Source organism: Amphiprion ocellaris, chromosome 18, assembly GCF_022539595.1.
Source record: "Amphiprion ocellaris isolate individual 3 ecotype Okinawa chromosome 18, ASM2253959v1, whole genome shotgun sequence".
Classification (NCBI taxonomy): Eukaryota; Metazoa; Chordata; class Actinopteri; family Pomacentridae; genus Amphiprion; species Amphiprion ocellaris.
Genome location: NC_072783.1, coordinates 15,990,900 through 16,018,088, shown reverse-complemented (window position 1 = coordinate 16,018,088; position 27,189 = coordinate 15,990,900). Strand labels below are relative to the sequence as shown.

Below are 27,189 nucleotides of genomic sequence, written 5' to 3'. Positions count from 1 at the left end.
CTACTATCCCAGGTAAAAGGTTTTCCAATCTATGTCTTCAATGCATGATTCATGAAATTAACAGCAGGTCTGTTGTGCCAACTTTGACTTGCATAGAATTGTTCATCCATTATCTACACTCCGCTTACTCCTCATTAGGGTTGCGGAGGGGCTGGAGCCTATCCCAGCTGACTAGGGGCAAAGGCATTGGACAACCTGGACAAGTTACCAGTCTATCACAGGGCTATGTTGAACATGTTTGTTTTTTTGCGATAGAAGACAAGCAACGTCTCTCAGTTAAAGTTGTTTATTCTGCAAAGCTAAGTACCTTGATATCAAGGACCATTACTGTTCAGAGGACTATTGTTACAAAGGCGTTAATCTGTAGGCATCTTCCCAGTAATGGATAAAATTCAATGTATACAAAGTATACAAAGATAGTCAGTGCACAGTACAGACATTTTAAGAGGGTACTCTTTGGTAAATGTTTAAAGACTGAAAGGAAACTCATGACCTCAGTTTGCAGTAACAGCTTTCCTTTTCCAACATGACAATAGACCTTTTTCCTATCATACACTTTGGTCTGCACAGCTGTTACTAACATTGACAATGGCTGTGTGTCCAGTAAGTGGCAATGAGCCAGTATGAGCAACACTAGAGCCTTGAAACTGTAGAAACTGTAGAAATTAAATGGTACACAGCTATCATTAGTGAATTTACACATTATTTTCTACTGTGACATATCAAAATGTTTTGATCTGATCTTCATCCTACACCTTAAATATGACTGTGAGCCATATTTTATCACCTATCAGCACTGGAGCTCACTAGGGATGTCAGGAGAACCAATATTTGATGAGTTGATGCCGGAGGCAGATACAGGAAAGCAATCTGCCAGTCACAAGTTAGCTGAAAAATACTGCGCTTTATTGTCTAATTTACCTTAAATGGGACCATAATTGACAAAAAGAACATCATGTGATTAATCCCCAGCATTATGTGCACTGGGGATTAATCATCCAGGGCTGAACTGTCAAGACAAAGTTCTACTATAATGTCCTGAGATGTCTGAGGAAGAACATTTGGTGCAAACAACCTGAACTCTGGTGCAATGGGATGTAGATACTGTGCGTTCAATCACAGTGTGTTTTTTTTGCCCAGGATGGGTGCATTCCACCCATCCTGCCTGTTAGATTTGGCTCCTTGCAACCCTAAAATGAAATTCTAATTGGACAGACATCATTTTCTTCCCATCACAGATGATGCTTGACATAATGGGACTTTGCAGGAGCACTAGGAGCATTGTATCACTACAAGAGACGACTACTTTGATGTAGATGGTGGCCAAATTTCAATCCATTAAAGTTTTTGAGTTCTGTCATCACAGTCTCTGTACTTTTAGATTAGGCCTCATATGTCTGACGCTTTAACAATACATTATGGGATTATAAAAAAAAGGATATAAGAAAAACAGAAGAAAAACATGTTTATCCCACATGGATGATGCACTTCTTTATTTAACCTGTCGTCTAACATGGATCAGGTATAGATCTTGAGTTTGGAAAATGTTACACTTCACCAGGAAGGCTATTCTGTCCTGTTGGCTTTTAGTTTGATACATTAACTTTCACTCCCGTGTCAACTGTCTGCAGTTCTCCATTTCTCTATGAAGAAAGGCAGCATTTAAAAAAACAAAGCCATAAATCAAAAATCGACAATTTTTGTTGTTTTTTTGAAAGGTTATCTTTTGACAACAACAAAAAAAAGCCCCCCAAAAAGACATTGTCTTTGAATGTCCTCTTTCCTGCTTTTGTGGACATTTTTGAAAAAAACTCTAAGTGTACATATGCGTGGCTGTGTCATGTCACAAACTTTACATACATAAAAGTGTAAGAAACACAATGCTTCTGTATTTTCATATAAGTGCAATGTGAATATTTTACTGGACAACAAATATTTTAGTCCTATGGCGAAATTTTCTGTTTTGGTAGGGAACACTTGTGCACTTACACACACAGGCACACACACACACACACACACACACACACACACACACACACACACACACACACACACACACACACACACACACACACACACACAGAGAGAGAGAGAGAGAGAGAGAGACCATATTATCACTTACTCTGTGAAAGGGGCAGATTGGCAGAGAGGCTGCTAGTCCTCTTTCTGGTGATGATATCTTTGTTTATGCTCTATGTCTGTACTTGTATTACTCTAGTTATGGATACATGAATCAGTATTACAGAATAGAGTAAAATAGAATAGAATATCCTTTATTAGTCCCGCAAAGGGGAATTTGCAAAGTCACAGCAGCAAAGTGACAGAAGAAAAAAATGAAAAAAGTAAGACAAAACACAAGTGTAAATTAAAGAGGTGAGGTATATACACAATCTATACAACATAAATAAGAAAAACAGAATAACACAAGGATAATAAGAACAGTCATATTGGTAAAAGTAAAAGTAAATAATTAAATTTGAGTCAGAAGACTTGGTGTAAGGTTAGGGTGAGGTCATATTTAGGTAAGTAGCCTAGTGGGGCTGAGTTTCCAGGAACTGGATGCAAGTCAGCGTAATGTCCTCCCAAGTGATGGAGGCACAGAAATGTGCTGGCAGCCTTCAGTTGTTTTTCCTGTCAGCCGTTCTTTCTTGGTGCTGCTTTATCTTCTTCTGTTTTCCAGAATACCAGCACGTTCGTGAAATCAGCTGCAACTTGCTGCTTCCTGTAACACAAACAATATTTCAACAACATAAGACATTTTTCTGCAGTGCGCTGTTTTCATCCACCTGTGCCCCGCCTGCCTGCTCGCGCGTGCCTCGTGTCGCTCCTTGTGAATCCTGATTACCTGTAAAGCCACAGAGCTGCTGGCATCGCTGGGTGTGACGGTATCATGTTCACATATTGTTCTCAGCTGGATCGCTTCCTTCGGCTTTCAGTTGTCAGTAACCGTCTTGTTTTCGGACTGATATTCTCTGGTGCGTCAAGCCGCGGTGTTCGGAGATTACTTTATCCCCCCCCCCCCCCCCCCCCCCCATTGAGCGTTGCTCTTGTTCCAATGCTTGTAAATTCGAGGAATCCGTGCCCGCGGTGTGAGATGGAGAGCAAAGTATCCTCCGGTAAAGATGGACGCATTAAGGCACAAGATGAGCAGGGATTATGAGGGCATGCATAAAAATTAAAAGCAAAGATTGTAGAACAAGCACTGAAGAACAGAAATGCAAATTTAGTAGAGTAGAGAGGGATTATAAAGTTAGTAATGGTGGTAGATGCTGCAGTATTGTATGAGTTTATTGGAGTCAGTGTCGCTGTCATCAAATTACTGACTGGCAAAAGCAGGTATAAATATAAACTCTTTTCAGTGATGAACAGCTGCATGGTTTCAATTTGTAGTTTTTTTGTTTTGTTTGTTTTGTTTTTTGCTTCTTTGTATTCCCACTTCTGCACACAATTTCGCACCAGCTTCAATTAACCGATGCTCTTATTTTGATAGCTACATCTGCTAGCTGCTGTTATTCGGGAACTTGACACTAGCCTCTCACGGAGACGGCAGAGGTCTGGATAGGAGGCTCGCCACCTGGCGATGCGAGTTTACTGAGTTGCGAGGCGTCTCCAGGTGTTAGACCGATCCCACAGCCGTCACACCACATTAACCCACGATTTCTCTCCCTCTCTTTCTCCACACACAGATTTGGCTCATGCGATCGTGTGTGACTTTCCGTGGTGAGAACGGGATGTCCGCTCAGTGAAACGGCCGTGGATGGATGGATGGATGGATGGATGGATGGGTGGATGTGTCCGTTCTAGGACGCACTGAAATAATACAGTAAATTGACGGAGGATCGCTGATCTGCTCGGCCATTTTATCTGGAGTTCAATCCCTCTTTTCTCTAACTCTGGAATTTAAAAAAAAATACGTTCACTGGAGGGGACGTGCAACACCTTTCCTCAGGCTTTGATCAACTGCTATGTTTCTGGTGTGGAAAATACCTGGCGGAAGGTGTACAGCGGGATCCAGCCTGGGAGGACAGCGCATAAAGCTCCGTTTCTGAATTGTTTAATTTTTCTAATCAGTGCGTGATGTACGTGGAATGAAGACAGAGGATGGATATAATTTGGGAAATACTGATCATTCTTCAAGCGAATTTTATTGTCTGCATATCAGGTAAGTTATGGGTGGTATGGGTGTCTTTTAACCAGGCACATTAAATACACACGCATATGATTTGTTTATAACTTTTTCTTGAAATTCTGTGGGATTATACGGTGACATTTGTTTGTGAAGCAAAGTGATCAGTCCACAGGAAATGCTGTTTAGGGCACACCGTGGCAGGTAAGCGTGAAAGCCCCGGGATGTTCTTCAATTAGTGCCTGACATGGAACATTCCTGCTGTTTAAGCCTTTGATTATTATTGGGTTAGATTATTCAAAACAGTGTAGCATCCAGGAAAGGATGTGCGGCATTCTGACGCTGACATGGGTGGCTTCAAAACATTTTTTTCACAAAAAAAGAAAGAAAAAAAAGCCAAAGTGCAAATTGATCTCTTTTTTTTTGGTTGTTGTTTGTTTGTTTTCAATTATATGTGTTTTGTTGCTGGCGTGAGAAGCGCCTCTCCTCCGTCCTCGCCGTCATTGTGAAGTCTCTGGGCTCCAGAAACTGTTCAGTCAGAGTTATTATCAAATAAAGCAGTTGTGCGCACCGCTGAGCGCACTGCTCTGTGCGATGGAAGGAGCGGATGCGGCGCTGTAGGTCGTGGTGTGTTCTGTGCGAATGCTCGGCCAGATGCGACCGAACCATCAGTGCTCATGGGCGAGCAGAGCGTTGCCTCACTTCACTCTGTTTCAGCGGACACAGGACTTCACCTTGCTGTTTTCTACTTTGCACGACTGGTGTGTTAAAGGCACCGTTTAAGTTAAAACAGAGACCCGTTGTCTTTTTCTTTTTTCTTTTTGAAACGTGAAAGAAAAATCACAGTTTCGCTTACTTCCATTGTAATATGTGACACTACTTCAGAACTGATCCTGCTATTCACATACTAACGCACCTGAAATGTTGCAGCTACACCTGTGTGTTGACAATAGGAAACACAATTTTGAGACAGACATTTCGTCACTACTCAGTATTTCTAATCTGTTCTTCATAGTGATGTAAATCTGGAAATTCGCTGTGAAAACCTCTGCGTAATCCACTGTATTTAGGCATTACGCACGATGCTCTCCTTGATTCTTTCTATCTCGGCCTGCAGATTGTCGGCGAGAAGAAGGAATTTATTTGACAGTCATCCCACGTCAGTGGCCTAGCCCCGCCCTCTGGCTGTGAATGCTCTGTCTTTAAATAGCTTTAATTGAGGCCAGCTCCTTGAGACATGATTGTATTCTTTTTCAGTATTATACAATAAACTTGAATGTATTTGCCAAAAGATATACTGCCATCAAGTCCTAGTAGGAAAGGTGGTAGTTCCAGGCGCTTTCTATCACAGCCCAACCCGGTCACCTCTAAAGTGGTGAATATGCCGAATTTACATTTCCTTCTATATCCTGAAGTTTACTGACACAAGGCTTTGTTCATATATAATTCACAGCCTGATTTATAGAACATTTTATTTCTCATCTCTGTAAAAACATTAGGCTCTAATATCTCAACAAAGTGACTGCCTTCATCCAATGTAGGGATCTACCAATATGTTTGTTTGTTTGTTTTGGGCCAATGTAGATATGAATTATTGGTGATCAGGAAAGGCCGATAGCCGATATACAATAAAAGTTATTTATTAGCAGCATGTGATAGCAGGGGATCTGTCATTGATGGCTAGGTTTGTTAATTAATAAGGATTCCTATATTGAATTTATACATACGCTACTGCTGAAAAGTTCGGGGTCACCCAGGCAATTTCATGTTTTCCATGAAAACTTGCACTTTTATTCATGTGCTAACATAATTGCTCAAGGGTTTTCTAATCATCAGTTAGGGTTTTAACATGATTAGCTAACACAATGTACCATTAGAACACAGGAGTGATGGTTGCTGTACCCCTATGTAGATATTCCATTAAAAATCAGCCATTTCCAGCTAGAATAGTCATTTACCACATTAACAATGTCTAGACTGTATTTCTGATTAATTTCTTTCAAAAATAAGGACATTTCTAAGTGACCCCAAACTTTTGAAAAGTACTGTATATACTTTTAAGGTTACATATTAAAAGAATATAATAGCAGGAACTAGTCATTCCTAACTAGTCTTTTTCATTAATAAGGGCTACTGTAATTGAACATATACAGTAAAAATAGGATTCCTGGCATTTGAGTGTCACTTGACTCTACGATGCTCTCCTGTTTATTGAGATCAGGTTGATTGATATCAAAATTATGTCTCCTGGAGTTACATCTGCCGTTCTTCTTTTTTGTTAATCTTTTTTCTATTCTATCACTTTTATTGTCCACTAAAGCTCACATCTTAAAGTATTATTGGTTAATGCTCTCCAGACTCAGTTTCAGGGTTATGTATGGCTGCCGCCTAGCTTAACTGCTAGCCCCTAGCATGGCCTTGGCCACTGTGAAAGCAGTTAATGTCCTGATTTGTGGAGATGGATCAGATCAGATAGAACAGAGTGGTGAACTTAATCCGACTTTAGAATGATTTTAAGGTATATACAATTTCAGAAAACATGTAACAAAAAGTAAGTGTCCTAATTTGAGTAATCAACCAGGGAAAATTCCTGAGAATATCTGTTAAGTCTTTGACCCTGTTCACCTGTAGTATTTTTCCTTAACGTGAATTTCAAACAGGTGAATCGTGATGGCCACAACAGTTAACAGAAAATTATTCAGTTGTACGTGTTTTATGTTTTATTTGACTTGAAAAGAAACTTGAAAAAAATCTATTTTTTTTAAACAATTCATGCATGAAATAGTTAACTAGAAATTACTTCTAACCTAGATTTACTGCAGTAGTTGCATAATACATTTCAGTTGTGTATCACATCAACCCTTCCAGACCTAGATTCCATTCCAATGGAAATCAAATATCTTTTGAAATATGTATTATTATATGCATTAATAAAGGATGTTTATATTCAAAATCAGTGTCTCAGATTCCCTTTGAACTGACAAGCAATACCAAGGATTTCCATTAATTATTCAAACAACAGTCATTACTTTCTTCATCTCTACTTGGCCACTGGGCATGTCCTTGAAGAACATCTGCTTTTGTGTTTTATTTTATTTTATTTTACCAGCACCAGTGATTTATTATAGTAGAACACTGTATTTTTTCACCTATTTAGAATTAGTTCAGAATTTTGGAATTTAACCTTGATTAAATAGGCTGTTTTCCCAATAACTGTCAAGTTTTCTACATATGTAGTAAACTGCATGATGGATATTTGTGTTGTCATCGGAGGGAATACTGCACAGGTGAAACCCTTGCATAATGTCTCCTGTGATTCTGGAGGAGCTTTTTCAAGACTGGAGAACAACCCTTCTGATAGCATGAAGGCAGACTGAGCTTCAGACTTTCAACTATTTGAGATTTAATGAAAGATGCAATAGATACGAAGAATAAAATATGCTCAAGTTGCATTATGGGAACCGTGTTCCTGAAGCTTGAGTTGTGCCGAAGACTAAAAGTTTGGCTATGTCTGAAGTTTCCTCTAAAATACAAAATATTTCTGTGACACAATTATTCTGACCAGATTTGTGGTAACTCAGTGTAGGTTTTGCATAGAAGTGTAAGTGTTCATACCTTGAATCATTCTGAGCATTTTCCAGGACTTGAGCATTTGATAGTTAAAAGCTCAATAAGAAGCGTGTAAATGAAACTTGAATGGGGATTGCTTTGTGATCCATTTGAGCAAGGACATTTTTGGTGCTTGTTTTATCTTGGGCTTCATCACGCGGATATGTAAACATGCTGCTGCTCAGTTTAACGCTTGCATGTTTGCTAACCTTTAGGCCTGTGTCATCTCTGTTTGTGTGAGTCACATTTGAGAGTGAAATTTTCTCTTTGATGATGTTTAGGACTGGAACAACTGTCAGCAATTACCTTTCAGTGACAGGTTTTTTGAATTTATTTTTTTTTCAACAAATATTTCATAGGATGAAACTGGTACAGCCAGCTGTACCATATGTACAAGAGCTGTAATGCTGCTCAACCAGACTTCAAAGACAACCTATTATCTTGCACAGTTGACTCTGGATTGTGGACATGAAAGTCTCCTCAGTACCAGGACTTTAATTTGTGATGTAATCAGGAAGCAAGGCTTGGTATTGCTGTGACAACATTGAACAGGAGACTGACTCTGTGGCAACTGTGATGGCACCCTGAGGTGATGTTCTGAAAAGAAGGAACTGCGGTCAGGATTCTAAAGGAAGAATTTTCAAAGTCAGAATCTGGGGGTTTCCATCCACCTGTTATTGTAAGTGCAGTGCTCTTTTAAAACAGTGCAATAGCTTGGCCTCCAGTATTTCTCAGTATCAACAACCAACCACTCATGCTAACAACTATACACTCGACACTGACTGCTTTGGGTTAAACTCAAATTAGCTGATGTCTCAACAGGTAGAACCTGCAGTTGTTAACTGGGTTAATACTAACTATCTCTGCATGGCTTCGAGTATGATGCATTCTAGGGCTGCAACTAACATTATGTCTTTTATCAATTAATCCAACAGCTGTCGTTTATTTTACTTTATTTTATTAATCAAATCATGTATTAACTAATATATCAATTATTCAAAAGATTATTTTTTATTAGTTGATTAATATTAAAAACTTGTTTTACTATTATTATTTCTAATTTTCATGTAACTGTAATGTTATATATTACATGTAATATCAATATCACAAATGGATCTTTTTTCTGAGATGCCTGAGAGATAAGTAGATAAAATTAATCACTGTAGGTCTCAGGAACTCTGCTAAAATCTAATCATTTCTGACCTTCCCTGAAAATCTCATTCAAATGTGTTTGTCCGTTTTGAGTAATGTTGCTAGCATACAGACAAACAGACAGACAGACAAACCAAAGTCAACTGTCACATAACTCTGCCAAGGCTCCATCTCCTTGGTGGAGGAATAATATGTGACCATAACAGTAGTGGTGCAGAAATTACTTTGTACATGGGGGTGATGGAGAAAGTGATGCTACTAACAGAGCATGTTCTGCGTGTTGATAATCCCAACAGCCTGTACTGTAATTGGCTGGGGACAAGCAGTAAACAGACAGTACGGTCCTGTCAGAGTGCTCTTGCTGCAGTTGTACTGGCGTGATCAGCCATTTCCAGTCTGAAATGCTTACAGAACACCACATTGTCTCCATCTAAAACACTGCCACACTTTAGGTGATTAGAGGTGGCGCTGGACTATGGCTGACCCTGCGCTCTGACCCCGATTGAGATAAGCGAAAAGCAACATTTCACAGTACTGTAATGTGTTTGTATTTGGGTGCAGCCATCTTTTGCAACACACTGTTGTTGTAATTGACTGCTCATTCACACAACTTTGAACTGTCAGTACTCACATGCTTCAAACACTAGTCAACTGTTAAGTGAATCAGATGAACAATTGTGGAAAAAAGTGAAAAACAGATAGTGGTTCCCTGATTTCTTAGCGAGACACACATTTTCAGTTTCATCTCAGTGAATCAGTTCCAAACAACCACATGATGTTCACATGCAGCACATTTAAACAAAATTAAAACAACCCCACCTCCTACCCCTCCCCCATCACCAATACAGAAATAATGAAGTATGTTTTATGTCTTGTATACACTATAAAAAATGGTTGTAAATTTTACAGTGAAAAACTGTCAAACCATGACAGTAAAAATTTGTAAACTCTAAAATAGTTTGATACAGTTTATTTAACATCAAATCACCATAAATAAGGTAATCAGGAGAAAATTCTAATTAAAAAAATATCTTGAAAAAATAGATTTCTCTACTCTTTCACAGTTATTTAAAAAGAAATTGCAAATCAGCAATTTTTGCATTTATTTCTCAGAAGAGAAATAAATGCAAAATTTTTTTACAGTTAGATGTACATATTGTTATGCTGATTTATTTTATATAGAAATTACAGTTTGTACCATTCAAATTTATGTACTTTTATGTTAATAACAAACATATGCTTTAATATTTAAGACAACTATAACCATATCATAGCTACAAATACATCTATTTAACGTTAAATACACAAACTGTTGTGCTGATAATGGAAAAAAAATGTTGTCATATTTATAATAGGTTACACAAACTTTATCTTATATGGTATTTTCATGTAAATTTTCACGATTTTAAAGGTTAAAACTTTTTAAACAGTAAAATATGGAATTAAGCACATTTTTTTAAAAACTGTGAAATCAACAGTGTCAATGCATTTCTTTATGGTAAATGAAGAAAATGTTTTACCGTAATTTTATGGCAGCATTCTGGCTACCACTGCTGCTGGAACTGTACCATAAAAATAATTTTTTTCTTTGTTTAGTTTTTTTTTTACAGTGTAATAAGATGGTGTTTCTGGGGCAAGTAAATAGGAAACATAATGTTGTAATTGTTCCACCTAGTTACATTGTTAACCACAACTTGAGCCCTATTTTTGTCTTTTTTTTCTGTCTTTGTTTAAATTTTATTTTTGTTACATGGATTTGTTTATAGTGTCAACACTGAATGTATGCTGAGTTAGCAGCTCCTGTTTGCATTGTATCCATGGATGTACACACAACCGTCACTAGATGATTTTGGCACTGAAGAAAGCTCAAAAACATGATGATTCTTAGGCAAGTTCTGACATCATAAGGAGTAAATTTTTTTTCTATGATTTCTATGCAGGGTTATGGTCATTTGCTCTGAATAAACATTTAAAACTAAACTCTGTAGCTGTAAACTGTAAATGCTAAGTTACACCAAATCTTAAAATATTTGTACCATGCTTGCACATTCGGATTCCACGGAATTACATCTCCAATTTGCCCAGTTTGATTTGAATTTTTGACATAAATGACGGCAATTGTCCACAATATGATCTAAGGACCTGAATTGTTTCCTTAGTCACTAAATACTCTCTCTTTCAGGTCACAGTTTGAAAATATCTGTTCTAAAGATACACAGATAAGTGTAGAGGCTTCCTTGAAACATTTAACAACTGACCAAAGCCAGGGTGGTTCAAGCAAGCCATGAAAAAAATAAAATTAAGAACATACTTTATCATATTAAATGTTTGCTTATTTGTGAAGTGCAAGTCAAACATTCATTCTCCTTTTAGCTTTGTTTTTGGGGTCTCCACTAGCTTTTCAGAAAACATCTGTTTTCAGCTACTTCTTAACTCTCACCATTCACTGTTTGATGCTGGGAGCGAAGGCAGTTAAGCATTAGGGTTATATGCCACAAATCTAAAACAATGAGCAAAAGTGCTAAACGGACAACAGAACTGACAGGAAGCTGTGGGAGTGTGATGGTAATTGTACATTTTGCACTTGAAGAACTCTTACTTTTTGGCTCTCCAGTATTGTGGTATTTTGTGAGACAGAAATGTTGAATTTTTCATTGTTTGCAGTGCCACAAACAAAACTCACCCTCTGTTGTATTCTTGTGATTCCCTGTGTGACCCGGTCAGATGGTTTGGGCTTGAGGTCTGGAGATTCTTTCAACTCTGCCTTTTCTTGTAACAATTTAGCCTGGCTGTAAATTAAAAATCTCCACGAGTGGACCCTCCCAGACAAATGTTAATGTGGAGTCATTGTCATCTGGAGTTTTAGCCTCATACTTTTGGTTTATCAGCTTCTTTTATTTTGTCTTCCCTTCATTTCTCTCAAATGAGTTGCGTAAAGATAGTGTCTGTTATTTCATGGTCTCCAAGTTGTTTGTGATTAATCGACGAAACAATCATCTTTGAATGAGTAGCCTGCACCCTTTGGTTAGTGGGAGCACTGGGGTGTTGTATGTTTGCTAAGTCCTTGTTTTAACAAGGCTTAAGGCCTGAGATTGTGGGGGGAAAAATCACTATGGTGTCATTTCATTATGGCTTACTAATTGTAAACCATGGTTCTGTGGCTATTTGCCAGTGGTGCTTTGATGTTACAAGCTTCATATAGCACTGCTCAGCCTTTGTAATGTATGTTTTGTTGGTGTTCATTTCGACTGGCTGACCTGATGGTATGGTTCATGATGATTCACAGAAACATAAGCAAAGACCACTAAATACAAGCTGCAGGACTTTAGGTTTATACTCCGCTAACTGTTTTAGATGATCCTGAAATACAGTCTAGAGATAACTGTCGCAGAGAAAGCCTTATCACTCATGCAGAACTGAATTAATCTGCTGTGGGCCCTGGGGCCATGAAATATAGTGTTGGGCCCTAATTAGCCCCATTCTTGCTGCTCTCAGTGCAAACTGTACATAGTGGGAATTACACATGGTAGATGGCCTGCAAATTCAAGCTCCAGTTTGTTGTGTGGCAGTTGAATTCTTGCCATTTACCATAATTTCATTAAAGGAAAGGTCCCATGTGAGACACAGCTGCTTAATGTGGCAATGACAGACTTGTCTTGAAGAATAATTACACCCAAACACCCCCCACACCTGCTTACAGGTATTTTAAAAAAGCGGATTTCTGCAGGATTAACCATAAATATAGATATCGTCATGACTGGCTCTTAATTTCAAGTAGTGCTGTTGTTTTCCAGCAGTTATTTTTCAGTTTTGAGGAAAAACATTGTTTTTTGTTTTTTTTTGCTATTATGACACAGAAGACTCAAGGGTCAAAAGTAATTTGGTCTGAACATGTTTTCCTTTTCATCTTGGGATTTTAGAAGGTTTAAGAGTATTTCTACATTTGCTTTTACATTTCTAAATGACTACAGAATATCAGTTAGGTATAACTGTAGCATTGTGACTTTAGGAAGAAAGGCTCTGGCTGTAAAAAAAATTGTAGTAGACTGTGTTACCCAGTCATGACATGATTTCTGAGTTGAGTTCATCATAGTTGGCAAAGGTGACTGGATGTTAACAAACATACCAGGAATGGAACAAACAAACAACGATATGGATCACATATGTTTAATGATGACATGAAAGATTATCAGTGGTAACTTGTGGCCAGCTGACAGCATCAGGTATGTTACTGCAGCTCAGTTCGTTGAGGACAAGTGTCCAGTGTGGTTGAACGTATAATAAGGCCATAAACACTTGACCCCTCTACATGTCTTGTGGATTGTCTTTCATCAAACCTCAAGAAACATCTCTACGAACAAAAGATTTGCATTTTTAAGTTCTAAAGAAAATTCCTGCCTTAAAATGTCTCAGATGTAATTCTACATTGTTCCTTCCTCTAGCAAGTCTCTGCCTCTTTTTCCACCCAGGCCTCCGCCACTTGTTGCAGATTGAGCACATAAGCTCACCTAAAACTTTGCCCAAATATTGCAAAACTGCTATGTGCTACACAATTGCAATTTGTATTACTGAAGTCATTTAGTCACACATATTTGAACCAGAAACTGATTCTGAAGAAGGATAATGATATGGAAAGCTTCACCCTGCAAGTTGACAGGATTGTTTTCTTGGGTGTATTATTTAGGAAACACGAGAAGTCTGAATTTGTGTTTTTGAGACTTTGATGGGTATACTGAAGTTTGACAAAGGAAATGCTTGGACATGGTGCTGACTGCTTATTTCACTCTAAATGTGTTTTCCAGAATATACCATATGGATATAGTAAGAAGGTATAAATTGCAGAAAGAAGTTTTCACTGAGAGAATTGTAGCTCAAATTTATGGTCTACTTCAACTTAGAATATTTTTGTTTTAGTTTTGCATATTCCAAAACTTGGAAAACAAATTTGCAACTTAATTTCTTTTTTTTTTTTTTTTTAAGAAAAAAGAAAAAGGACAGGAACAGATCTTGGAAGCTTCTGGTACTTGGAACCCTGGAATTTGGCAATTGAGGTCTCCAAGACTCAACCAATTCTATTTAAAATTATTGGGGTCAGGAAAGGTCTCTTTATGCTGCCACAGATCAGGGTCTAATATGTCTTTTCCTATGGAGTACATCACAGTCACAACTGGAGTCTGTAGTCAGGGTGAGAGCGAGAATGTAAGCTTTGAAGTGAAAGAAGAAATTGAGGTTATTGTCAACATAAGAGGCAAATTATCTGCTCAGGCCATGGCTATTTTTTGTAAATCTCCACTGAAAGAAACATTCATAAATTCAGTCAGAAAGAGCTCCACTTAAAAAAAAAGGCCATGAGAAAGCCAAATTAACTACTTTTGTTTCTATGGACCGGAGATACTTGGGAGAGACAATAGACTCTAAATACAACAAATCTATTTGTCCACATCACTGGGCATGACATTGGCGAAAATTTACATTTTTACTTGCGCTTAATCAAAACTGTAAATTAGAAAGTAAATAACAGCTTTAAAACAATAAGTCAGTGACTTGGATGTTATTTAATCTGTTCTAGTTTCTAAACTCAATCTTTGTCTGGATAAAGGCTTTTAATCTCCTGACTATATTTTAAGTTGTTTTTCAAGATCTGTTCTGAGCTCCGGGAATGCCATTTCAGCATTTTTTTTTCCTCATGCTGCTATTCTGCCACAGTTCCAGTTGGCACTTTACCTGCTGTTTCAGCCCTACTGGTTTTATCTGCTGCTCTGACTTGTGTGCAACAAGGTTAGCTTTAGCTGGGTGGCTTGGCTAACATGACAATAATGTCTTCCATGACCTGTGAAGACTATGAATTGCTAAAGGATGCAAAGAACAAGATTGGTGACCTTAAAGAGGACATCAGACAAGTGTCGGATGAACCGTAGAGAAAGAACTCACTGCTGTCTGACTTCATGATCACTCTTCCTCAACTGTCCGTGGCTTCATGGTGGCTGAGCAGTGGAAGAACCTCGCACATTGTAGTTCTTCAGGACACAGCCATGTTGGATCCATCTACCTGTCAGTAGCCCACCTGCTCAACCCCAAAGTGGGAAATCCGTTTTTATCAGTGGTCTCCTACCATTGCTGCAGTGCAAAATGTTGTAGTAGACTCCTCAGTCTCAATATTTGGCTTTAGTCCACCTGTTCCACTTTGAATTTTGGTTTTATTGACAACTTCAATCTGTGACTGGGACGCTCAGTGCTACCGGCTATCATGCAGCATGCCATACAGTCTGCTCCATGTGACTGACTGTTTACACCACATACCCCTTCTGCTACGCCCCTGGTAGCAATTCAGGCCTCAGCCTCCACCTAAGCCTGTCTTACCCTAGCAGTAAGACCCTCACCTGTTTATTTCACAATCCAGATAGTCATTACAAAATAGGTACCCCTCTCAGGTGGGATTCTCCACTGTGTGAAGCAGATACCTGTGCCCCTTGGCTCAGACCATCACTGCTACTTACAGTGGAGCTACTCTATGTTACTCAATAATAATACATTTAAATTAAATCGCTTAATTTCTTCCAAGAGCTTGATTTTTTTTTTTTTTTTTGCTTTTGACTGAGACTTGGCAGAGGGACATGGAATATAGTCCAATAGTAGAACTAAGCCCGCATGGCTATACATTCATCAGCACTTATAGGTCCTTGGGCTGCGGCGGTTTTTAAGAACTGCTTTTCAAATCATATTGTGGGCACTGAGACTTTTCTCTCATTGGAGTTACCAAGGTTGGCCTCTTAATTTCTTGTATTGCATTTTAATTTATTGACCCCCAGGTTAAAGTGGATCCTTTCTGATTGATTTTAGTGAATTTCTGTCCTCTATTAAAAAGCTGGAGAAAGTTCTCATGGTCAGTGCTTTTAATATCCATGATGAGGATGAGTCCTTCATCTTCACTGCTGATTTTATTAACATCACTGACTCTTAATTTTATTCCACGTGTCTGTTCCCACAAATGTTAGGGGTCATACTTTGGACCTGGTTTTTATGCTTCGTTTAAATATTGACTCTGTTACATCTGAAGACCTCTATGTTACTGACATGTAAGGTCCTCACGCATCCTAAAATGACTCTCGGTTGAGAAGTTTTACCAGTTTTTGTTCCAAGTACAGTTTCAGCACACACTGATGTTGATAATCTGGTCACCTCCTTCATTTCACATTGCTTGATATTTTGGAATACATGGCTCCTAAGAAAACAAGACACCTTGCCTCTGGAAACTCATTCCTCTGGCTAAATGATTTCATACCAACTTAAATGTCAGCAGAATGACAATGGAAATCAACCAATCTCCAAGTTCATTGTCTTTATTACAGAGACTTTATAACTGAGTTCAGTAACATGGTTAGGGATACACAGGAAATATACTTCGCTAAACTCCAGTAAATGCAAACCAAAGGTCCTGTTTGATCCAATTTGCAACATTGTCAACCCGGCACCTCCTGATGTTCCTATCTTTTCAAACATGAACTGTTAAAGCTTTCTTTCAATTTTTGTGGACAAAATTAGAGATGTTAGGCCCAGTGTAATCCCCTCTTCCACTCCCATTTTAGTCTGTCCAAGTTGGCCTTTCATTCTTAACTCTTTTTCACCAAATACACTGAAAAACGTAACTGATTTTATGGGAACTATGAAGCCTGCATCAAACCTGGTTGATATTTTGTTGACAGCCTTTCTGAAAATTGTACTTGAGGCCAATGGTCCAAGTCTGGTCCATATTATTAAGGTTCTTTTGAAAAAAAAAAAATTGATCCACATCCTTCTAAGAACTACAGGCCAATAGCTATTGCCATTTGTCTGAATTAGTCCCGGTCATAAACTAGGCTCAGGCTAAACACTTGCTGAATATCTGCTTCTCAGTAAATACTTGATTTTATTGATGATCCCTAAATGCCTCACATGCTGGCTATTGTAGATACTGCCAGGCAACTGCTGTGTAGCAGCTCTGACAGGTGTGCGACCAAACATTTGTTAGGAAACAGTGAAAAGACCGTTCTGCACAGATTTACCCAAGTTGAAACCGAGTGATTTTTATTGACTATGCTGTTTCCTATTAGCAGAATGTTTCTACAAGCAGATCGCATTTTAAATGTTTACACCAAAGTCAATCACAGTAACAAATCCACGCACAGCGCGATACATAGGAAGCCAAATCACGGGTCAGAATGGGTACAAGCCTGGCTATCAATACCATACAATGCAGACAGCACAGAAAACTACATCACCAAAAGAAACAAGCATTTTGTCTTACTAATGAACACGAGTTAAAGCACACAAATCCAACACCACGAAAGAAGTGTCCAAGAGAATAATGCAAACTAGTAAAGGTTGACTACAGCATGCTGCAATATTATCTGCTGAGCTGGCAGTCAAAGCACGGGAAAGTGGTCGAAAGGGTTGTGGGCAGAGGAGGTGAGCAGTATGGCTTGAGGGATACTGGAACATGGGTCTTCAGGTTGCAGGACAAATGGAGAGTGGGTAACGATGATCCAGGTGGGTTAGGGATAATCTTCGTATAGTGCAATGGTCCCACGTCAAGTGCTGAACCAAGCCCTTCTTTTATGACAGATGTAGATTGGAATCAGGTGAGCCACTCCCTGCTGCAGGTGTCCTCAATCAGCTAATTATCCAATGGAAGTTATTCACACAAATCCACACACACATATAGGGAAGGAGGGAACTGGCAGCTAAGCAGGGCTGGAATTGAATGGCATGACTTCTAGTTTCAGCCTCTTGACTACTTAAGCCTCAGTTTTCTGATATATCGTTTGGGCAGATATATCTTTAATGGCCACAAATATTGAGTAAACTGCCATTATATCACCATTAAATAAGTAATCAGGCTGCCTTTAGGCTTTATTTTATTTATTTATTTGCTCTAATAACCACAAAAATCAGATACACAGAAGACTCTGGCTGTTTCAGATATTCCAAAGAAACAAAAAAGTTGAACTGCTGATTTTTGTTGGGCTCCAGTTGTGGTGGGATCTATAAACACTTGTATTGTGTGCTTTTACATAGTTTAGTTTTTTAATAGTAAAAGGCCAGAGCAGGAATCTGTTGTCATAGTACTGTAAAGCAAAATTCAGCGGAACTGTTACAGTGTCTTTTATCCTGCAGCATTTGTTTGCTTTCTCCACCTGGAGGTGCTCAAAAGGCAACATCGTAACAGGATTTAACATTATGTGCCAGGTAAACAGTTTTGTCTGTTGTTGGCTGTCTATTCGGATGCAGTAATGCATTTTTTTTTTCAAATTTTCAGTCTTTAGCTTATTCTCAGTGGAAATCCTCCCATTCCCATACCGTGACAGCTTAGTAGAAAAGGACTGCTTCTCCTGCTTTCTTTTCCCTTGTCTTATTTAATGCTTCTGTGGAAAAAAAAAAGATGGGGTCAAGGGGATTTCACTTAAAAAAGAAAAACCTGAACCAGTGCATTTTAATTTCTGTTGTTGTTGTTGTTTTGTGTAGTAGACTGTGTCTATATGCCAAATGATGGACATGTTTGAGGGGTGGTACAGTGGAGCAAGAAGGTTTTGGGTTCTACTCTGCTGCTCATTTAGTTCTCTTGAGGTGGAACTTGCATGTTCTCCCTGTGCCCACATGAGGTTTCACTGGATGCTTGGTTTTCCTCCCACAGTCCAAAGACATACATGGGAGATTAAATGGTGATTCTAAATTATTACCTAATTAAATTAGATGTGTGTGTAGTAGTAGCAGCAGTGTGACACATCTTACTATACTATGTCTGGATTAGAGAGTTGTTTATTGTGCAGCTGACCATAGTTTTTAGAAAGGCCTTCACTGAAGATAGATAGATAGATAGATAGATAGATAGATAGATAGATAGATAGATAGATAGATAGATAGATAGATAGATAGATAGATAGATAGATAGATAGATAGACCTTTACTGTTATTATTGAGAAGACTGTCTGGCGCTAGGACTGAGATCTGTTTTTATTGGGTGGAAAACACGAACAAAAACTTCGGCTTAGGAGCTTGAGGATAGTTTCAAGCTGCAGCTGAAAATAGAAGAAAATGCTAATCAAACTAGAATATAGCATTATTTGTATTTTACAGACAACCTTTGGTGTAAATCAAACTCACTGGCAGATTTTCAAAAGCTTTGAAAGCAGTGAAACTGATTTTGAATATATCTTTTCCCATTGTAAATACTCTCGGTAAACAATGACTGTACCTGTTGTTATTTTTTGATACAGCTCTAAAACACAATGCAGTTTTCCTGATCGTTTTTCCTGTCCCCCCCGACCCAACCAAAAAAAACAGGCTTTTGAGATATTTTTGCATGTCACTTGGGTACCTTTCTGTCTTCCAAACCGCCAACCTGTTGGGGAGCTGGTATTCTATACAAGACAGAATGTTTTCACTTGTTAAACTCATCCTTCTTCTCCTTCCTCTCTTAGCCAATCCTTGCATTTCTTTTTTGGCCTCTGGGACTGATGCTGAAATGGAATTTCAGCTTGCAGAACGTGTTTGATGGGAGTGCTGAGGTTTATAAAATTTGATACTGAATTCTTCAGCAGAGGCAGCGCCGGAATTGCAGAGGCAGTAGCGGAGTCCCCACCTCATGCCTTACTTGAAATGTTTGAAGCAAGCTGTGCAAGCAAAGTATTGGCTCCAAGGCAAAATAATATCAACACCTAAATTCTGCCAGGGACAGAGAGAGCACGACTTCACTTCCCCCTGCTGAACCTCATTTTGTGAGAAACTGTGACCAGCGCAGATAATCACATGTTACCTTCAGAGAAAAATGTGGCCTCAGGGAAGCTCAGATATTTAAATGAGATGATGAAATCACAGAGTAGAGGGCCTTCGTGTTCCTGTGACAACAACACGTCTCCACCAGCCAGCCATATTCCACTGAGCAAGCAGCCATGTTTCCAAGCATGCCTGCAATCACTCCCTCCTATGTGTTGAGTGGATGTAGCTCATGTTGCAAACCACAATAGCACATGGTACCTGCAGTGTTTCTTCTTGAATGTCTGCCTTATCCATTTTTGCATGGCTATCTGGTCAGCATCAGTGTGTCTGCTGCCCTTCTGCTACTCTTGTGAGGACCAGTCTTTTTCTACATTTCAATCTAACCCCGAATTTGCTAATCAAATTTAAATTACTTCAAATCCCTTATTGTATCCATTTGGGGTTTCACTGTCAACCTTTGTTAGTGGCCAAAAAATTACTTAAAACTCATTTAAGGTCTCAACTTAGCTATTTTTTTTATATAAATGTTTAATTTAACTAATTCAAATTCACAGATTGTTGCAACAACGTGAAATGAGGATAAGTAGTGTAAAATATATGTTAACATAAAACTACGTCACACTTTGAGGTGTAGCCTTCTCACTATTACACACTTCTTCACAGATTTCAGATTAAGATCCTATTTAAGATGACGTTTCTTGGCTCAAGAGATTGGTTGGCAGTTAGGGCTTGGTTGGTAATCATGTGATAACACTACATTGCTGATTTTCTGCCTGACTGAACACTTGATGATGGGTTTTTGCAAGTGCCATGTCTTTGCTGACATAAATAAATGTAGATTGCTGTTGCTTGTAAAGAGATGTGTCAGCAACTATTCCAAAAATGACAAGCTGCTTAAACACACTCACACACACACACATATGCACGCATGCACACGTGCATGAACACACACACACACACACACACACACACACACACACACACACAAACACACACACACACACACACACACACACACACACACACACACACACACACACACACACACACACACACTTGCCACTTAAGCACAAACTTCATTTGAATGTTATTTCAGGTTACAGAGCCATCATTATTTACTGGTTAACCTGCATAAAGAAACAAAAATCAAAACATCATCAATTAAAAAACAAACAATCTTGAATTACACTTGATGAATTACAATCTTAAATTCAATTTGTTGGGTTTATTACATTTTAAATTGTTTTAGAATATGAATACCTAATTATAGATCGAAATGGTCAGATATTTTAAAATTGATAAAAAACAACAAAGAAACAACAAAATAAGATACATGTAATATAACTGATAAAAAAAGGACATTAAGTAAAAGTTAAAAACAAGTTAATAAAGATAATAACCTGTTGTTTCACTTCTTATTTATCTTACATTTGTTTTAGGCTGGTTCATAAACCAACAGATGGAATTGGTCAAATAGCATAAGAGGCAGTGTTACCTACATCCCATCGTGTAGTCAAGACTCTTGCAAAGTTGCTGCACAGCCTTTCCAGATCAACGTCTCTCTATTACATCTGATCCATTTCAATTTCTCTTTCCAGTTCTTTGTCTTCTTAAATGGCTCCCCCTTCCACTACTTTCCACACTGAGCCTGCCCAAGTTTTTACATTTCAACTTTCTGCTCAGCTTAGCAACAATTTTATCTTCCTCTACACAGTGAGTCACCTCCCTGGTTATTCAGCATTCAGTGGTCCGCTGTGCCTCATTGGTACTGGCTCAATAGCAATATAGATGGACCAGTTTTGTTGCAAATTGCATTGGCAATAAATACTGTGTTCAGTTTTAATCTATGTATCACATCAAGCCTGCAATAGTTATTTGTGTTTTGGCTCAGTCTGATCTCTTGGCCTCTCTATTTGTCTAGTCTATTTATCAAATGTAGTAGCTCTAGCTCTTGGTAAAGGGACGTGCTTCTCAATAGACGTATAAACAATTGGCATTGCTAGGCAATTGAATGTAGCGTGAGGGAACCTCTGTGGTTCAATGTATAAATCATCATGTCTTTTTTCTTATCTAAAAGCCCCCGCAATTCACGAGAAGATTATTTGCCCCATTTAAGGAAATGTCAGCAAGTGAGAGATGTAGGGGTTTTATTTTGACAGAGTTACATGGATTTGAAAACAGCAATTGAGTCTTTGGCAGTTCTAGTGTTACTATACTGATGTGTATAGTGAGATTGTCAGAAAACATTGTCAGATAACAGCTTGAAAATGTCTTTTGAAGGACTGCTGGTTATCATGTAGCATTAATTTGCTGCATTTAAGTCACTTCCATATGCACTCTATTGTCTGAGAACAGAAACAGAAAATATGTAAACGAGAACAGCTATAATGGGAATTCAGATGTATCACCAGGCAGCATATATGAGCCCAGAGAGCAGGAAGAACACTGGGTTGAATTTAGGTTGCACTGAAGCATAAAAGGCAACATGAAAATACAATAATCCACACAGTCCCCTTTTTAATTGATTCCAAATCAATCTTTAGGTTTCCGTCTTATCTGAATGTCCTTCATTGCAGTTTCCACAGTGCACTGACCTGTGAGCATACCATCAAAACCAATATGTTATAAAACATACAAAAGACAATATAGATGGATTTTCACACTATGGAACCTTTAAAGCTCAGGAACTGTGAAGTGCACTCTCCAGTCTTTGTAGGGTCGTGGCTGCTTGTTGTGTTGAGGCCCAGTCTAGGTGTTCCTTGAGCCACTTCTCCACATGGAAACTGTTGGGTCTCCTTACTTTTCTGTGAATGAATATTATTTTCTTCACTGAGAAATATTGCCCCAATCAGCCATTGAAACCTGCAAGAATTAATTCCAGCTATCTTACTGTCCAGTAAATCTTTTTTCCATCAATGTATGGTGCAAATAATTCAAGACCTTTCTGCCACTGTGGTTTAATGATTCTATAACAGTTAAAAGCAGTGTCAGAATTTATTCAACTTAAAAGCTGTTTCTTTAAACCCAACAGAATCTTTGATTTGGATTGATGTCCTTTGCTATCTATTTCTTTATTATGAGTTCAGCTGCATTTATTGAAAAAAAAAAACATGTGTCATGTATTTCTAGTTGTTTTTCAGTTAATCAGAATCTAATTTGATCAACCATCAATTGACTTCCTGTAATATTACTATTTTGCTGCCATACTTGTTAAAACTTGTTTCTCTCCAGCAGTAAATCATGCTTATCTAAATTTGACATGAGGGGATTGAGTATGTGTCTTTCTTTTGCTTGCTCACATAAATGATCAAGGAATTATTAGTATTTCTGCTATGCTGCAAGTAGTACCAGAGGCAAGTTGGAGACATATACTTGCCACTTTAAGCTATATTTTTTTGTGCAATGCCAATCGTGAGAGTATGCCTTGATAGGACAGATGGTATGAATAGTTAGCAAGTAAACTTTTGACATACATTGCTCTAGGGAATGTAAACGTTTGCTCACGTATTCCAAGTTTTCTGTCCTTCCACCAAAGATTGGCTAATGATGTGTGTATTTCCTCAAACTATTTCTGCAGTTTGAGACGAGTTGCAGAGATGAGGGGAGATTATCTCATGTATGTTCCTTTGAACTACTTTAACTACTTTTTTGCCCCACAATGACAGAGAAATTACTATTGTGTAACGCTTAAGCTTTTACTTTCTAGTTTTCAAAAAAAGAATCTGCCCATTTAACTCATGGATTAAAATATGTGGTCATGATAAAAGATTAGGTTTAAAATCACACCCAGAAAGACAGATATTGACTTGGACAGGCAAAGAAGAGGGGAAATTGGTTCAAAACTGGGCAATAAAGGAACAATCAAAAGTTACAGAAGGCAAGAAGCAAATAGCTGCAATCTTTAACTGGTTCTTTGTGGATTTAGTTCAGTGCTTAGGCAAAAATTCTGGGACAAGATCATGCATTCTTGAACCTGTAAATGCTGAGTTCTGTTTTTAGTCTTACTTCTGTTTTTACTTTTAGACAATATTTTAGAATCAACAGTATTAAAAGCACTTGATTGCTTGGAGGGGTCGAAGTCTGAGGATGTTTTCAATATTGATGCAACATTTTTCAAAAATTAAAAATCAGCACTATGTAATCACTTGACTACTTGGATAAATCTATCAATAACAGCCTCCCATTTTCCATCTTCTTCTTTAGTAGTGATTCTTGTTTTTCTATCAGGTGACAGAAGTACTCCATCAAATGATAGACCCATTAGTATCATCCAAGTAATTTCTAAAATTGCTGAAAAGATTGTCTGTGATCTTCTGTCGTCTCACTTGAACAATGGGGCATTTACTTCACAGCCACTGCAGTTTGGTGAAAAAACGATCATTCCACAGAAACAGCAAATTGTTTTCTGGTTGAACAAATCTAATGTTATCTTGATAAAGGTGGTGTTGTTGCCATGTTTACAGATTTCAAGAGGGCATTTGACATGGTTAATCATAATATTTTACTTTCTAAGCTGTCTAAATTTAATGTATCTGTCAAAACCCTGACCTGGATGGAATCCTACTTAAATGAGAGAAAACAGTGTACAGGGGTGGATGATCAGTGTTCTCCACTTGTTAGCTGTACAGTAGCTGAGTCCCTCAACTGTCTATTTTAGGACCTATTTTATTTAGCATTCATATAAATGATCTTCAATTATTTTCAGATATTACTGTCCAGATGTATGCTGATGTTACTGTGATTTTTACTCACGCACAATCTAAAGAATCTAAAGAAGTTGCAGTCAGACTGACAGCTGCAATGACTTAGGTGTCAGATTGGTTAACAAATTCTTGCTTGACATTTAATACAGGCAAAACCCTGTGGATGTATTTTACAACAAGAATCAATAACTTAGTTCACCTTTTTATTTAATGGGAAAGTCATCAAACCTGTGAAACATTATAAATATCTAGGCATTGTAGTCAATTCAAATATGTCTTTCAGAAAACAAGTTTGTAGGGTCACCATCAATGTTAAACGTCATTTGAATAACTTTTAAAACATCAGGCAACAGTTGTCCCCATTGATTGCAAAGTTCTTTGTACACATTCTGCTTTCCCCCCATCTTTCTTACTGTTTTACATCCTGGTCACAAGTAAATGCAACGACACTTAAATCTGTGTACCTACTGTATAAACAAATCCTAAAAGTATTAGATCTCTCTCTCTCTCTCTCTCTCTCTCTCTCTCTCTCAAAATTCACATAGCGTAATGAAATGCCGGTGTGGTTCGAATGAGACAGCGCCATCGTCTATGGTCAGCAGCAGCTCTTGTAGTCTCTGCAATTCCAGTTCCTGTGATCTCTTTGATGTCGTCAAGCCAACTCGCTGCAGGTCTCCCTCTCTTTCTCTTTCCGTTAACCATCCCTTGAATGATTGTTTTCTCAAGGCTGTGATATCTGGTAGCATGACCAAAGTAGCTGAGTTTCCTTGTGATGATGTTAGCCTAGAGTGTTTTTTCAACTCCTAGCTCCTTGAGTATAGATGCATTTGCTCTCTTGTCTGTCCGTGGTATCCTCAGGATCCTGCGGTAGCGCCACATTTCAAAAGCATTCAATCTCTTATCTGCTGACTTCATAGTCCAGCATTCGGAGCCATATGATGCCACTGCAAAGGCTGTTGATCTCAGTAGTCTGACCTTGAGGGATGAAGGAAGTTTACTTTTCCATAGCTTGGTCATGTTTTGCATGACACTTCGGGCCATTGCTAGTCTTCTTTTGATCTCTTGGGTGCAGTTCCATTTTGTGTTTATGACTGAACCCAGGAACTCAAAGCTTGCCACCTCTTCTATTACATCACCATCCAGAGAAAAGATTCTATCTGCATCATTGTAGCTGTCGTCAACAACCATGATTTTGGTCTTTTTTATGTTCAACAACAGTCCCCTTTCTTTGCTTGCTGTTTTCACTGCCCTTAGCATGTCCATCAGTTCCTTATTACTATTACAGACCAGGGTGGTGTTATATGTCATAACTATTAGATCAAAAGACAAAACATCATTTTCACTGCAATATTCTAAAAGAAACAGATTTTTTTCAGCTTGGACAATTTTATATTTCACTGTGATGCAGCCTGAATTTAAAATTATTCAGAATCTTGCATCCCCTCTTCTCAGAGGATGTCTTCCCCACCCAGGCAGAGGCAGTGCAAGCAGGATGAGCACATCTAGGAGAGGTGAATTGGTACCTCAGTTCAGAAAGACAGTGTTTGGTCAGTCGGCTTTCTCTGTTAAACAGTAAAAAGGTAGAATTCTATCTCTGCAAACATTAGAGACTCATTAAGCAAACTTGTCACCACCAATGATCTCCTTTTATTTTTGTAGGGCTGGGACTTCAACATGTTAATTCCGATTAATTAATTACAGAAAAAATAACGCATTAAAAAAAAGAAATTTTATTGCATCTTTCTCTGTTCACTAATTTATGTCGCACCAGTCACACTGATGCACACTTCCGATGGCGGTAATGCACCTAAAGTCTGCTTGCCAGCCACGAAGAAGATGCACAGGATGCACTGAGTGATGTCAGCACACAAGAAATTTTGGTGAACAGGAAGGAAGACGAGATCGCATTGAGTATGTTGGGCAGAAAGGTTTCTTTTATAAAATGTCTCGATGGCAGCTTGGATAAAAGCATAGTTGCTTGCAAATTGTGCAACAAAGAGATTTCTTATCACCACAGCACTTCATGCCTAAGGTATCACGCCAATGCAAAACGTGTAGCACTGACACCAGAGCTATGTGTCCACAGGGACGTTTTTTCTCACATGGAAAGGTGCCACATCTGAATATGTCTGAATAGCTCTAGTGGGCCACTAGGTGGTCACATGACACAGCCCCTTTCAGTCCGGTAGATGTGTCGGACCTCTGCTTCCCACGCCGCATTTGCATAAAGTTGAAACTACTTTATGTAAATAAGCTCTGGGGCGATGCATCGGAACATAGCTTGAAATGTGCTGCCACACAACCAGCATTTAATATGGTTGGTTTCACATAGACAACGAATGGGATGCTAGAAATTGATGGATCCTGTAGACACGTACCTTTGGCTATGGCAGTCCTGGTACCAGCAAACAATGAAGCCAGCCAACAATAGACCACTTTTCAAGACATTAAAATTACTTGAGTTCACAAAAAGTCTTAAAATGTTGAATATAATTGTGATAATTGCACTTTGAGTTTGCAGTCGTCTATGAATGTAGTAGACAGATGAAAAACGCAGATAAATATAAATGAAACATATATATCTATTCATTGATTCAGTCAGTCGAAAATTGCTATTTGATAAAAATTGTGATTAATCGCTATTAATTAATTACAATGCCTGTAATTAATTACTTTAACTTTTTAAATCGCGTGCCACCACTAATTTATTGTTTTTAATGATTTAAATTTTTATCTCACACTGAAGGACTTTTAAGTTTTGTTTGTTTTATGTACTGCATTTATTGCACTGTGGATGTTCTCTTTTTCTGTACCTACCTAGAGACAAGAGCTGCCTGCTAACTC

General features: G+C 38.3%; 1 protein-coding gene and 1 long non-coding RNA gene across 2 annotated transcripts in view; one reads left to right on the top strand and one right to left on the bottom strand.

The window, feature by feature from the left end:
• Positions 1-2,247: 2,247 nt before the first annotated feature.
• On the bottom strand, positions 2,248-2,996 carry LOC129347433 (uncharacterized). Its single transcript, XR_008599547.1, has 2 exons — positions 2,846-2,996; positions 2,248-2,722 (listed from the first exon to the last, which is right to left on the bottom strand). It is a non-coding gene; the product is annotated as an uncharacterized LOC129347433 (long non-coding RNA).
• A 544-nt stretch (positions 2,997-3,540) lies between these two features.
• Positions 3,541-27,189, top strand: part of ca10a (carbonic anhydrase Xa) — a 319,283-nt gene continuing 295,634 nt past the window's right edge. Inside the window, exon 1 of the mRNA XM_023266464.3 lies at positions 3,541-4,162. Within this exon, the coding sequence (XP_023122232.1) occupies positions 4,102-4,162 (61 nt within the window). The 5' untranslated portion in view covers positions 3,541-4,101. The remainder of the gene's footprint in view (positions 4,163-27,189) is intronic.